Source organism: Zingiber officinale, chromosome 2A (assembly GCF_018446385.1).
Source record: "Zingiber officinale cultivar Zhangliang chromosome 2A, Zo_v1.1, whole genome shotgun sequence".
NCBI lineage: Eukaryota > Viridiplantae > Streptophyta > Magnoliopsida > Zingiberales > Zingiberaceae > Zingiber > Zingiber officinale.
In genome coordinates this window covers 150,149,282-150,164,311 of record NC_055988.1, presented here as the reverse complement: position 1 = coordinate 150,164,311, position 15,030 = coordinate 150,149,282, and the positions used below count along the sequence as shown (strand labels likewise).

At 40.9% G+C, this 15,030-nt stretch overlaps 1 protein-coding gene across 1 annotated transcript; it reads right to left on the bottom strand.

Moving 5' to 3' along the window:
* Positions 1-386: 386 nt before the first annotated feature.
* LOC122044117 lies at positions 387-1,193 on the bottom strand. Its single transcript, XM_042604655.1, has one exon. The coding sequence runs from the start codon at positions 1,191-1,193 to the stop codon at positions 387-389; it is 807 nt and encodes a 268-aa protein (XP_042460589.1).
* Between the last annotated feature and the right edge of the window lie 13,837 nt (positions 1,194-15,030).

The window sequence follows — 15,030 nt, the reverse complement described above, 5'->3', positions numbered from 1 at the left end:
CCTATATACCTCAGCTTCTTGTGCTATTTCAACTCTTTAATCACATATTATAGAATCATATGTCACTATCATTCACTAGCGTACCCGTCAATATGGGATTCTAAAAAAAATCAGGCCATATTGAATCAATAGCATACCATCTTATCTGTATTTTTATACGAGATTACAAGAGAATATTTTCACGAGCAACTTTACCGTTGCACTGGTACAGTGCTGATAAAATTAACAAGAAATTCCTTTTTGTTTTTTAAAACAGGGAACGAGATGAGAAGAAAAACTCTGTTTTTGTTGTGTATTTTTTTTTTTTTTTGGTTCCTCCCCTTCCTTGTGGATACTTTGAGCGATCGTCTCTGTACAAAATATTCCAACAGGATCTCGTATACTATCTACAATGAGGGAGTGACTGTGTTGAGGAGGGCGACTCTGATGTTAACCAAACTCCTGAACACCCTGCCGCTTCCCTCTACCAATCCCTCCGCCGCAGCCGATGGCGCCGTCTCCTTCGCCTTCGCTGCCTTCTTCGTCGGCCAAACCTTCCAGGAATCCTTCGACAGCGACGCGGACTCCGCCGCAGCCGCGGCGGCGATCGCCATAAACACCCCCACCGACGCCGACGCGGTCGCCGCCACCGCATCCGTCAGGACCCCCGCGATCTCGGCCTCCGCTGCGTCCGCCCACTGACCTGGAGAAAGCGGCGCGGATCTCGCCAGATCCTTGATGGCCGCGGCCACCTGAGACACCTCCTTCTCCGTCCGGCGGAGCGACCGGGCGGCGGAGGCGAGCCGTGCAGGATCTGCTCGCCGGATCGCTGCCTGGGCCTCCGCGCGGCGATCGGAGAGGCAGAGGACGGCGGAACGGAAGGATCCGTGGGCGTCGGCCAGGCGGAGGAAGGCGTCGAGGAGACGATCCGCCCAGGCAGGGCGGCGGCAGAGGGCCTCGCGGGCCTGGGGAAGGCGGAGGAGGTCGTCCACCGCACCAAGTAGGCGGTCGATCGCGTCCACCCCGGAGGAGGAGGAATCTCCGGGGGCGGATCGGATCTGGTCGAGGAGGTGGGAGACAGTGGGGTGGGAACGGCCGGGCAGGCTAGTGGAGCGCAGGCTCTGCCGCTTCTCGCCGCGGAAGCGTCGGAGGGCCGGGACGGAGGCGGATTTGGCCAGCGGCAGCGAGAGCGTGCGGCGGAATCCGGTGACCATCTCTGCTTCAATTTTGCCCTAGTACGCTTCTCTCTCTCTCTCTCTCTCTCTCTCTCTCTCTCTTCTCGCTAAGCTTTGCCTTTTTGATTTAGCGATGAGATTTGGGCGGGTTTTAAAGAGGAAGAGTGTCAGGTAGAGCTGGATCGATTACAATAATTTTAAATAATTAAAAAAATACCAAAAAATTTAAAAATTAATTAATAAGGCTCTCACACGAGCGGCATTAGAAAATATCATCGTGATGTGGACACGTGGACGCAAACAAAACGGCGTCAGTAAAATATTTCACTCCGATAAAGACTTCAACTTAAATCAAACAATATAATTTCTGAATGAAATTAGACGATAGAATAGCATATTAGGGCAAAAGCTGCGATCGAGTCATTGTCAACAAAAAGATAAAAGAAAAGGACATATTTAATTAAAAGAATAATAATATATACGACTGATATTATTTTATTTTATTTAAAATTATTAATATGGAGTCGGTCCATGAAAATTGGATAAGGTCGATTAACGCCGTACCCTTTATATTATTACTGCTCCCAATAATTTATGGTGCACCGCCGACGCATGAATTTAAAGTGGACATTTTTCTTGTCAGGGTCCGCAGCGATATAACGTATTCTTAAGTATAAAAAACTGAGCGTCAATTTTAATAAATTAATAAATAAATTTTTTATAATAGACATTTCATCTGATACTATTGAATGGATAGGTATCCATTACAAGTGCTTTTTTATTTATCTAGTGATGGATAAAATTTTTTTATAAAAATAAATTAATCCTTTTTAAAATTAATAGATATAAATTAAATATTTAATGTCAACTATATATATATATATATATATATATATATATATATATATATATATATATATATATATATATATATATATATATATATATATATATATATATATATTTATGGGAGTAGTGATGGGTGGCATCCGACGTAGATGATCTGACATAGTCAAAATATAATTCTTTTATTTTCTTGTTCATTTGTATGAAATAACTCTCTTCTTTCTCCTTTGATTGCATGCAAAATTATGTTGATTGATAGAAACCAGCACCAAGGTGGTACTAATTTAGTGTGGTGTTAGTTTGTAATGATGTTGATTTTTACACACCAGCATAAGGTGTGGTGCTAGTTTGTAGAAATTAGCACTATCTTGGTGTTGATTTCTACAAATCAGTATCAAGGTGGTACTAATTTATAGAAATCAGCACCACTTACCATGGCTACAAACCAGCACAACACCTTGGTGTTGATTTATACAAATAAGCATCACCTATAAACTAACACCAAGTGATGCACCAAGGCTACAAATCAGCACTAAAGCTACAAATCAGTACCAAGGTGTGGTATAGAAATCAGCATCATCTCAGTGCTGGTTTTTCTTGGTGTTGATTTATAAAAACCAACACTAAGTGTTACAACCAAGGCAACAAATCAGTACTACACCTTGGTGTTGGCTTGTAGAAACTAGCACCAAGTGGTGCATCAAGCCTACATACAAGCACTAAGGTGTCGTGCTACACCTTGGTGTTGGTTTGTATCCTTGGTTGCGGTGCTGGTTTATAGCCTTGGTACACCCTTTGATATAGATTTCTATAAACTAGCACAATACCGTGGAGCTGGTTTATAGTCTTAGTGCACCACTTGGTGTTGGTGCGTAAAAACCAGCACCACCTTGGTGTCGATTTTTACAAATTAACACCAAGGTGGGTGGTGGCAACACCACCTTGGTGATTGTTTGTAGAAATCAATATCACCTTGGTACTCGTTTGTAGAAATCATTTTGCATGCAATTAAAGGAGAGAGAAGAGAGTTGTTGCATATAGATGAGAAAGAGATTTAAAAATTTAGATTTTGACTGCGTCAGATCACCCACGTCGGATGTCGTCCACCGCTGCTGATATAAAAGTGTGCAAAGTGTCATTCATATACACACACATATGTTAGCCTGCACACCCCACGTGGGCGACGAGTGTGGACGCTTCTCACGCAAGGGGCACCTCTAATGATCGGAGGCGCCTCCCTACGTGTGAGGCGCCCATGCACATCACCCACACGGGGGTGTGCGGGCTAATATATATATATATATATATATATATATATATATATATATATATATATATATATATATATATATATATATATATATATATATATATATATAGAGAGAGAGAGAGAGAGAGAGAGAGGATTTTATTGCAGACATACCACTTATGTATCCTGTACATTCATGGGATCATGCATCTAGACCTGATTCACTTTTGAGGATCGAGGCGTAGATTTGCACTCAGTCACCTATAAGTGCAGGGCATTATATATATATATATATATATATATATATACACACACACACACACAGTTTTCATCTCCTACGGTGATAATCTTGCGATTTCGTGCGGTTTGATGATGTGGCAAGTTCCACGTTGTCATCTGCTGCGGTGAGAAGTTGCTAACACGTGGAAATCCATTTCTCGCGTTTTCCTCTCCGCAAAACCCTAGCCACCACTCCTCCCTCTTCGAATCATCTCTCTCGTCGAAGCTCAGACACGAGCTCTCTCTGTGGTGACGCGTTACGTTCCCGGCCTCGTGTCGCTCTCTCTCACCGAAGCTATGACTCTCTCTCTCTCTCTCTCGCAGTGAGCCCTCTCCGAGCTCTCACTCACCACAAGCCCTCTTTGAGCTCTCGCTCACCGCGAGCCCTCTCCCGATTAGTGAGCTCTCCCTCAACGCAAGCCCTCTCCTTCTTGTCTCTCATCACTTGCCAACGAACTAGGGCATCACTCTCCACCGAACTAGGGTATCACTTGCCGAAGAAATAGGGCATCACTTGCCGACGCAAGCTCTCCCTACGCCGTGATCAACCTTCTACACCAAACCGCACATCTAGGCTTTCTCTCACCTAGAAAATCCTTCATTCTCTGGTAAAAGCTTCTATACTTTCTGTTGAGTGATGTTTTTTTTTTAGGTTTTTAGTTGAAAAATCCTCCCTTTCCTCTCGTTCCTCTCCTCGTGTCCCTTCTTCTCTAATTACCCTAGACAACCAAAGGTGAAGGAACGCGATCCTCTCCGCAAACTAGATTGAAGCTACAGGATCGAGGTGATCTCTCCACGCTACTCTCTCGTCGAGATCAGCTAGGTTTTCCCTCGTCGTGACCTCCCATCTCCTTTCACCGATGTGACTCCCTCTCCATTGACATACTCCTCTGGTAAAAGCTCCTATACTTTCCATCGAGTGGTGATTTTTTTTTATGGTTTTCGCGAGTAAAAGCTCCCTCTTTCTATTGAGTTTTGTTTTTTTGTCTTAGGGCATTCATTGGTAGACATTAGTTGTAGAAGATAAGAAACCAAAAGAAATAGTTAGTGAGGAGTGGATTAATGTTGATGGCAAGGTCAAATAGAGGGAATAACTTGAACTAGTTAGTGATCATTGTTATGTTTCGATAATAACTTGTTAACAATTATCATCTGGTTATGGAACACTTGCTAGTGTGAAATCATTGTTATGTTTCTTAATTTTGTGTCATTTTCATTTACTTTCTTGAACTAGTTAGTGATCAAAGAAATAATACTAATGTTACCTTGGGAAGGTTCTCAACTTGGTCATTTTAGTTATGCTGTGATAGTAATTTAACATTTCACATAAGTTGACAACAGTTGCATGTCTAGTTAATTTACTAATCTCCATGACTAAAATAACTTGTTCAATCAAGTTTAGAGTTTAGAAATTGCATGTCTAGTAAATTGGAACAATTATTTATTCTGAAATAAGTTCTAGTTTTTATTTATTTATTTATTGTCAAATATAATACAAGGACGTCTAGAAATGGAAGAAAATAGAGTTGAAAATCATAATTTTATTTCCCAAGTGACAGATGATCGAAAGCTAAAAATTGAAATGAAATTATTATCTCTGTTGGATCCCGTGGTAGTTTTGATGTGATCAACCAAGTTAGTTAGGTCCTGCGTTTGGTCTGACCCCTGTGTCTGAGTGTGCAGGAACTTAGGAGCACAGGAAGTCGAGCGGAAGACGCAGCTAGGGAGAAGGACGGCACGGGAAGGGAGCCGACGGGCTCGGTGCGTCCAAAGGACGAGAGAGCTGCGGAAGAGTACTCTGGTGGAGCGAGAAGAATGTGCGCGGTGTTCGAGGGATGAGAAGCCGGACGGAAGCCTGCTCGAGGAGAAGGCCGGGAACTAGGTTCGGGTGAGCCCTATTCCGAATGGCCGCAATCACCCAAGGAGCCGAACCGGAGCAAGTCAACTGGAAGTTGACTTGTCAACGGTTCGGTCGACCGAACCTATTGATCGGTCGACCGAACCCTTCATTAACCGAAGTCAATCAGCAGCCAACCGTCAATGCCACGTCAGAAGCTGACCGTTGGTAAAACTGATCGGTCGACCGAACCTCCTGATCGGTCGACCGAACCAAAGTTAATCCACAGACTTAGTCGAGCAAACTGATCGGGCCAACTCAGCTGGAGACCGTTGGCCGATCGGTCGACCGAACATAAGGATCGATCGACCGAACAAAAGCTCATCCTCAGATACTGCACCTGGACAGAAGACTGGGCAGGTACAGCAGGTTCGGTGGACCGAACCTGGGGATCGGTCGACCGATCCCTCTCGAGTCAAAAACCTGATCCCGAAGATCAGATCATCCGATAAGCTCTAGAACCCCTATATAAAGAGGGTCTCGAGCAGTTTTACAGAACAACGAAATAGTGAACGATATTCAACTCTGTAATTACTGTTTAAGCAACTGTTGTGCTCTTCAAAGTGTAAAAGGCTTCTCCGCCTTCAGAGAAGGAGTTTCTTACTGAGCCTTTCATCGTCCTGGATTAACAACCCTCTTGGTTGTAACCAGGTTAAATTTATGTGTCTATTTATCTGATTATTTTATTCTCAATATAGTTGCATTTATTTTAGAATTTGAAATTGCTTAAGGAGGGTATAGTTGTATTTGCAGGCAATTCACCCCCCCTTTTGCCGGTCCCCGCTGCACCAACAAGTGGTATCAGAGCCCAACAGCCTCAGAGGGACTAACCGTCATCTGAAGCACAAAGATCAGAACAATGGCTGGCACGAACATTAATCCCCCGAAGCTCGATGGAGACTTCGCGACATGAAAACACCGAACGGAGGTATATCTTAACACAGATTTCAATATTTTTTCAATAATGCAATTTGGATATTGATCCGGATATAGGGAATGGCATGGGAGTAATTAAGGAGAAGGAGGAGGGCTTTTTTGTCATTTGGCCTTTAGGTTTTTTGGGCTTAAAAGAGCACAGTTCGTGCTCTTAAAGTGAGGGGGGGGGGGCTCGTGTGTGGAGGAGGCCGCCGCCAGTGGGTTTTTTCCCCTTTCTCGTCGGCGCCGAAGCCTGCCACCGGTTGCCCCTCTCCTCCATCTCATGTCCTCCGGCCTCCTCAAGCAGACCCTCACCCTCTCGACGGCCAGCGGCCGGACCTCATGCTTTCCTCGTCCTCGACCGTCGAGCTCCACGCCGGCTTCGCTGCGACACACGGCTAGCGTCTCAGGCAGGGTCCAGGCTATCTTTCCCTTTCCACCCTCTCCTCATGCCTGCAGACACCTCCGGCGGAGGGCGCTGCTGCCCTTTCTCCACGCCAGCAGCGCCTCGGATCCTAGTCAGCAACGCCCCTAGTGGGCACCGCCTCTGGCGGTTCTCGCTGTCCCAGCGGCAATCGCCGCCCTTAGCAACATCCGTCGCCTCCAGCAGCCAGCGCTGCCTTCGGCAGCCACTGCCCTAGCCGCCTTGGGCGGTCAACGCCTCTGGCGCCCAGCGCTGCCACCTCCGGATGCCACTGTCGCAGTCGCCTCCGGGCATCCCCCACAGCTAGCTCTGGCATCCCGACAGTCCGCATCGACGGCTGTACATTTGTTGTCTCCACTGCTTTTGGCGTAGATCCGTCCCTTCGTGGTGATATGGACATCCATTGGGTTTTATTCTGCATCTTTATTATGATTATGAGCTATCTGTGCTATCCGGTCTGCGTGCCGCGTATCGGCCTATGAGCCATTATGTCTCGGCTTACATGCCGCCTTGTGGATACATGGCACACCGGACTCCACGCCACTGCTCCTACATCCAGCTCCGTTACTGATTCATATCCATCCTTCCGGCGGGACCGTGACGACTCGATCAGCATTCGATCGGCTCCTCCATCCATCCGAGGGCGCCCCCCTGGGCCAGGGTACGTTCTCATACTCGGTATCTGTTCATTTTATTGCTATATTATTATGCGGTTACTTATATATCTGTGGGATTCGCCTCGAGCACCGAGGTACCAGAGGCCGGGGCGACCCGGTCGCTGGATGCAGGTACAGTTGACCGGAGGAGGACTTCTGACGATCTGGTCAACATAGAGGACAGCTCATCAACCGGGTCATGGGGATGCGGTCAACCTGCCAGACACGTCACACCGGCAGGTTCGTCTTCTCAGCTTCCCGACAGGAACTGATATGAAGCACCAAAGACAATGAGTGGAGAAGAACTCGAGATACATCTCTGGAACAATAAGCAACGTGACGAGTCTATGGCAAATGCTCAAGCTGAATTTCACATTCTAAGCATACTACCAGATGAAGATCTCGATAGAATTGGCAACTACCGAAGTGCAAAAGAACTTTGGGAAAAGTTCTTAAAACTCCACGAAGAACCAATTGAAATTGAATCCGACTCCTCGATGGACACTGATTCGACGTCAGAAGAGTCCGAAACTGAGGTAAGTGTCGAGACAGAACAAGAAACCGAACTCCAACTTAAAGACCTAGAATGCTCATCATAAATGAGCATCGATGAAGGGGGAGAATTTTCAGAAGAAAACAACTCAACAGGGGGAGAATTAACCATAAACAAGGTAAGTCAGGTATGGTCTCCACCTCTTGGCAAATTAATTGATTCAATTGAAATATTTCCGAAAGATTTTCGTGAATTACGAATTATTTTGTCGAAAGAATATTTTGAAGGAAAAACTAAAAAACTATTAAAGAATATTGAGTTAAAAGATACATTTTGTCAATTAAGAGAATTCGACAAACTAACAATAGAAAATATACAATTTTATGCATGCTCAATATTTTTCACTACAATTATAAAAAACTGTGATTTGAGAAATTATGAGAAGCTAAAATGGAAATTTAAAAATCAGAGAGAATTCTGATTTAAATTTAAATGGTAGTTAGACTTAGCGCTTTTTAGAGAAGAAAATTAAACAGAAAATTTCCTTATGCGGCTTTGACTAGAAAGTGGTTGTTGCTCCAATAACCAAGAAGGCCTAGTGCCTCGCCACTAACTGGAAGCCAAATATAGAAATGAAAGGCTTAATTAACTTTCTAGTAAAAATATTAAAGTTAGAAATTGTTTGGAAAATTCATTTTACTCAGAAATTTTTTTTTCGTGTTTACCCCGTTTTTGCTAAATATTTTTTTCCCCCGTTTTTGCTGTGATCAAAGGGGGAGAGAAAAGTATAAGTTTAAGGGGAGTTAGGAAATTTTAAAAAAAAATAATATTTTTTTCTAAATAGTATTGTAATTTTATTTATTGCAAAACTTATGCTTAATATGCTAGTTTAGTAATTTTTCTTTAAAATTACTTTTTGTATCTGTTTTACCCTAACTTGAAATTGGGTTGATGCACATCAAAAAGGGGGAGATTGTTCGACCCCGTGGTAGTTTTAATGTGATCAACCAAGTTAGTTAGGTCCTGCGTTTGGTCTGACCCCTGTGTCTGAGTGTGCAGGAACTTAGGAGCACAGGAAGTCGAGCGGAAGACGCAGCTAGCGAGAAGGACGGCACGGGAAGGGAGCCAACGGGCTCGGTGTGTCCGAAGGACGAGAGAGCTGCGGAAGAGTACTCCGGTGGAGCGAGAAGAACGTGCGCGGCGTTCGAGGGACGAGAAGCCGGATGGAAGTCTGCTCGAGGAGAAGGCCGGGAACTGGGTTCGGGTGAGCCCTATTCCGGATGGCCGCAATCACCCAAGGAGCTGAACCGGAGCAAGTCAACTAGAAGTTGACTTGTCAACGGTTCGGTCGACCGAACCTATTGATCGGTCGACCGAACCCTTCATTAACCGAAGTCAATAAGCAGCCAACCGTCAATGCCACGTCAGAAGCTGACCGTTGGTAAAGCTGATCGGTCGACCGAACCTCCTGATCGGTCGACCGAACCAAAGTTAATCCACGGACTTAGTCAAGCAAACTGATCGGGCCAACTCAGCTGGAGACCGTTGGCCGATCGGTCGACTGAACATAAGGATCGGTCGACCGAACAAAAGCTCATCCTCAGAGACTGCACCTGGACGGAAGACTGGGCAGGTACAGCAGGTTCGGTCGACCGAACCTGGGGATCGGTCGACCGATCCCTCTCGAGTCAAAAACCTGATCCCGAAGATCAGGTCATCCGATAAGCTCTAGAACCCCTATATAAAGAGGGTCTCGAGCAGCTTTACAGAACAACGAAATAGTGAACGATATTCAACTCTGTAATTACTGTTTAAGCAACTGTTGTGCTCTTCAAAGTGTTAAAGGCTTCTCCGCCTTTAGAGAAGGAGTTTCTTACTGAGCCTTTCATCGTCCTGGATTAACAACGCTCTTGGTTGTAACCAGGTTAAATTTGTGTGTTTATTTATCTGATTATTTTATTCTCAATATAGTTGCATTTATTTTAGAATTTGAAATTGCTTGAGGAGGGTATAGTTTTATTTGCAAGTAATTCACCCCCCTCTTGCCGGTCCCCGCTGCACCAACAATCTCTAGAAGATGCATATTCATTATATAACCAATATGTACGAGAAGCCGAATTTAGTTCAAGGAATAGCATGAGCAAGAAAAATAAGATCATAAATGAAATGACATGGAAACAAATTGTATGCTTTAAAGAAGGCATACAAATCGAATACGGAATAATAAAAATTCAAAACCTAATCAACTAACAAGAAAAAGAACACGTGGCACAGTTAGAACGGGTTATAAGTTAAATATTGCATTTGTCAAGAAACAGGTTGGACCGAATTGGATTGTCTATAACTTCATAGAAGGCCATAATCATCCACTCTTGGCTCCATCAAAGGTGCATTTACTACGCTTACATAGTAGTGTTTCGGTAGCCAAGAAAGTATTGACAAAATATTTTTCAGACGTCAATGTATCAATTTGTCAACAAATGTGTTTACTAGAAATAGAGTATGGAGGCCCTGAACGGGAAAGTTGCACAGAAACTGATATTAGAACCTTTGAGAGAAATCTAAGGGATGAACAAAAGGGTATTGATGCTGAAACACTGATCGAGTTTTTTTACATCTGAGCAAGAGAAGAATTCAGCTTTTTTCTTTGACTATGAGACTGATTCAGATAACAAATTTAGTAGGTACTTTTGCGTTGATCATATATCAAAAAGGGCATATAGTGTATTTGGTGATGCAATTGTATTTGATACGACATATAACACCAACTAATATGGTTTAATTTTGGCACCATTTGTAGAAGTTAATCATCATCATCAGACATTTCTTTTTAATTGTGGGTTTCTTAGTGATGAGAAAACTGAGTCTTTTATTTGGTTGCTTACAAAATTCTTAGAAGTTATGCCTAAAGGTGCACCAAACATTATCATCACTGATTAGGATCCTGCTATGACAAAAGCTATTGCACAGGTTTTCCCTCAAATAGTGCATCGATATTATTTGTGGCACATATTGAACAAATTCCCAGATAAATTAGACCCTTTGACTTTTTGAAACCACTATCACAGTATAAAGAACGTTATTGCAAATTCTACAACACCTAATGATTTTGAGAAGTCATGGGAAAAGACTATCAAGGGTGCTAACTTAAAGAAAAATGATTGGTTGTCCTTGATATATGAATTACGACACAAATGGGTGCCAGCATATTTTAGTCATGTATTTTCTGTAGGAATGTCAAGTAGCCAAAGATCTGAAGGCTCACATGTATTTTTCAAGAAATATATTTCAAATAATAACTCATTAATGGATTTTATCACACGTTTTAATAGAGCACTAAGACACTAAAGACATAATGAGTTTGTTGTGGACCATATTGATATGAATGAGCGTCCCAAAGTTAATACAACATGGTCAATGGAAACTCAAATTGTTAAGCTGTACACAAAAAAAGAAATAGCTAGAGTTTCAAAGTGAAATGACCGAGAGTCATAGTTATTATGTGCAACAGACATTTACAGGAGTTGCCTCAACCATTTTCGACATAATGAAAGTTTAGTTCTTTTTCCTCAAAATCAAAAGTGCTCACGCATGATAAACAAAGGGATTACATATCGTGTAGCTCCATAAAATTTGAGTTTGAAGGCATTCCATGTAGACATATGTTAGCTTTTTTTCGTATCAACCAAGTATTTCATTTTCTTGGTACGTATATACTCAAACGATGAACACGAGATGTAAAAGTTAGAGCAATATATACTTTAGGGAAGCAAAATATCATTGATAATCCAGATTCAGAAAGGTATTTGATGTCAAGACACTCGAGGTTATCCTATAAACCTTCAGTATTAGTTGAAGATGCATCTATGAGTAATGAGAGGACAACCTTCTTGGATGAACAATTTGATTGTATCTACAACAAAATGAAAGAGATGTCCATTAGTACAATATGTAATGATAGAAGTAAAAAAAAAAAGAAATCCATTGATGAGGGCCTTGGTATTATTGATCCTTCTGCAGTAAGAACTAAGGGATGTGGCAAGATATTGAAATCATCAAAGGAGAAATCAACCTTAAATTCTAGGCTGTCGTGGATGCGGATATCGAGGAGTGTCACATGACAAGTGTAATTGTCCCAATTGGTAGCAAAGATATGTGTCTATTTGATTTTATATTTTTATTATATTTTTCTTACAGACATAAATTAATTTTATTATATTTTGTATATGACAATATATCAATTATCAAATCAATTGAAGATAATAATTATATTAATCTTGACCATACATATAAACCTGATTTGGGATCTATAGCGGGTATTATCAAAGTTTTATTTTGTTAAATTATAGTGGTTTATTGTTTATTGAGAAAATAAAATTAATAAATTATCTTTATTTTGTGGGTTCAAACAATATGTGATAGGATATTGTAATTATCTATGGTTGGTATTCATTTATTTTCTTTTTAATAAATTATCTTTTTCATTGAATTCCTAGTCTTTAACTAATTGTCTTTCTAACAAATTATCTATGCATGCATACTATTATACCATGCTTAGTACACCAATGGTCCACTTAGTTTACAGACTATCTTTTTTTTTTTTATTATTTCTTGATGTACATATTTGTTGGAACTTGTTCCTCACAATTCGATGATCATTATTAGGTTCTCTACCTACTTGATAGTTAGCATTTGAAAAATAATATTTTTTCCTTCGGTAGTCTTTAGGATGTTCTATTATCATGTTTTGTATTGATATCCTTGAACTTTCATTGAATTTATTGTGGCATAGTTTTATCTAACGTCATATGTATATTGCTATATTCATGTCCAGTATATTGCTTAGTCTTATTTGATTTTTCCAAGCATGGGAAATAGACAGCTCAAGGAAACAAATTGTTTAAGTAATTATCTTTCTTTTCCATTGAATTTCTAGTCTTTTACTAATTGTCTTTCTAACAAATTATTTATGCATACTGTCATTTTCCTTCTTGATGTATCTAATTTCACTTCAAATTGATGACAAGTGAATAATAAGAATTCTGTAACCTCACGAAGGGATGATTGAATTGAATTCTTGGGTTCCAAACGGAGGGCAACTTGAGTGGAAGACTATTGCCATTATGTAATCTGGAGATGTTTTCAACTATGCTGTAATGGGATGTTGATTTTGTTCTTATTTAAGGCATAGTTGTATTCTACTTCTTGTAAGAAAGATTACAATGTTGGCTTGTAAGGAGGGGGCATAAAATACTAATTTTGCCTAAGTGACCGTTTCTACCTTCTCAATTTGCATCATTACTTTTGAATTTCTTTTATTCACATCATGTTATCTCTATAAAACTATTAAGTGGTTGTGCTCTATGTGTTGATTGAATTAAACTATTACTTCTAGTTGTGTCCTTCTATTAAGTGTTTGCTCTGTGAAGTCCATTAGTTCCATATAAACGATAAGCTAAAGTGAATTATTACATCTTCTAATAAAAAGTCCAGGGTTTACTAAACACTAAATACTGGAAATCATTTAACAGTTCAACTTGATCCAAAATTACAAGGGTGGCAATTGGATGGGGAAAAGGTTTAGACTGTGATTTTTAATGAAAGGACTGCAAGTACTCACTTAGGTCTTTAATAGTTAATCAAGATTCATGGAGAAACAAGTACTCAAACGGAGCAAGGAATTATAACAGTATACAAGTTGAAATTACAACACCAATATTATTCAATAGTATTTAATGATATAAATTAACAAACCAAGTCTGCGTCCAGAATTACAAACATTTAGCTAGTTACATTACAACACTAATATTACTTAACACTAACTAACCAAATGAACTAACAACCAAATCAGGATGATCGCTAAGAGAATCAAGTCCACAATCACTAATATCCAAATAAATTTTAGTACTTTGATTATTCTCGAATTATGTTTATGAGAAGTATTGTGTTCACTTTTAATTTTATAGGATGAACTAATATCGGTAGTCACCCACTTTTGTCATCTATGTTGTTCACATCTATAATACTATCTTTCAGAATTCTTGGTTGATTCAAAAACACATACAAATGTTCTTTGTCCGTAGTCCCTACATGTTACAGGTTGAAATCTCGTATTGTCAATGCTACTATAATGCTACTATAACTTGATGATGCTATGAAATATAACCTAATAATCAAATTTTCATTAGTTAGATTATATCTCAATAGCTAACATTCTGATCTATTATATCTCAATAGCTAACATTCTGAAAAGAAAGAGCATTCTAGAGCAAAGAAGCCACAAAACTTTGAAACCATGCATTACAACCATTCAAATCAATGCTCCAAGTTGTCATACACCTGATGACACAACCATTAAATTTGCAAGGAGAAGAAATAATATTCATCAAACAACCAGTTGATCAGAAGAAGCTAAGTTTCGAGAAGAGTTAAAAAAATAAATTTACAAGGGAGAATTCCCAAGTTCAATCCATCAGCTTAATCCCCAAGCTCAATCTTGAATTAGTCCTCTTTTTGATTTAAATCATCTATGAAGTATGTCACACAAAACAAAAAGTATGATTGAAAAAAATTTCTTGCTATTAAACTAGAGAACAGAGATGATCTAAACATGAAGTATGTCATAAAAAATAGATAGCAAAATAGGAGATTCTACAAGAGAGAAGGATTTTCCAATGAAAAACCTAAAAAAAATCATTACTCAACAGAAAATATAGAAGCTTTTACCGGAGAAGGATTTTCCAGGCGAGAGAAAACCTAGCTATGCGGTTTGGTGCAAAGGGTTGATCGTGACGTAGGGAGAGCTTGCGTTAGCAAGTGATTCCCTAGTTCATTGGCAAGTGATACCCTAGCTCGGCGGAGAGTGATGTCCGAGTTCGTCAGCAAGTGATGAGAGACAGGAAGGAGTGGGCTTGCGTCAAGGGAGAGCTTGCTGATCAAGAGTGAGGGCTCGCGGTGAACGAGAGCTCAGAGAGGGCTCATTGCGAGAGAGAGAGAGAGAGAGTCATCGCTTTGGTGAGAGAGGTCCAGAGGGCGACGCGAGGCCGAGAACATAGCGCATCACCGCAGAGAGAGCTCGTGTCCGAGCTTCGGTGAGAGAGACTATTCGAAGAGGGAG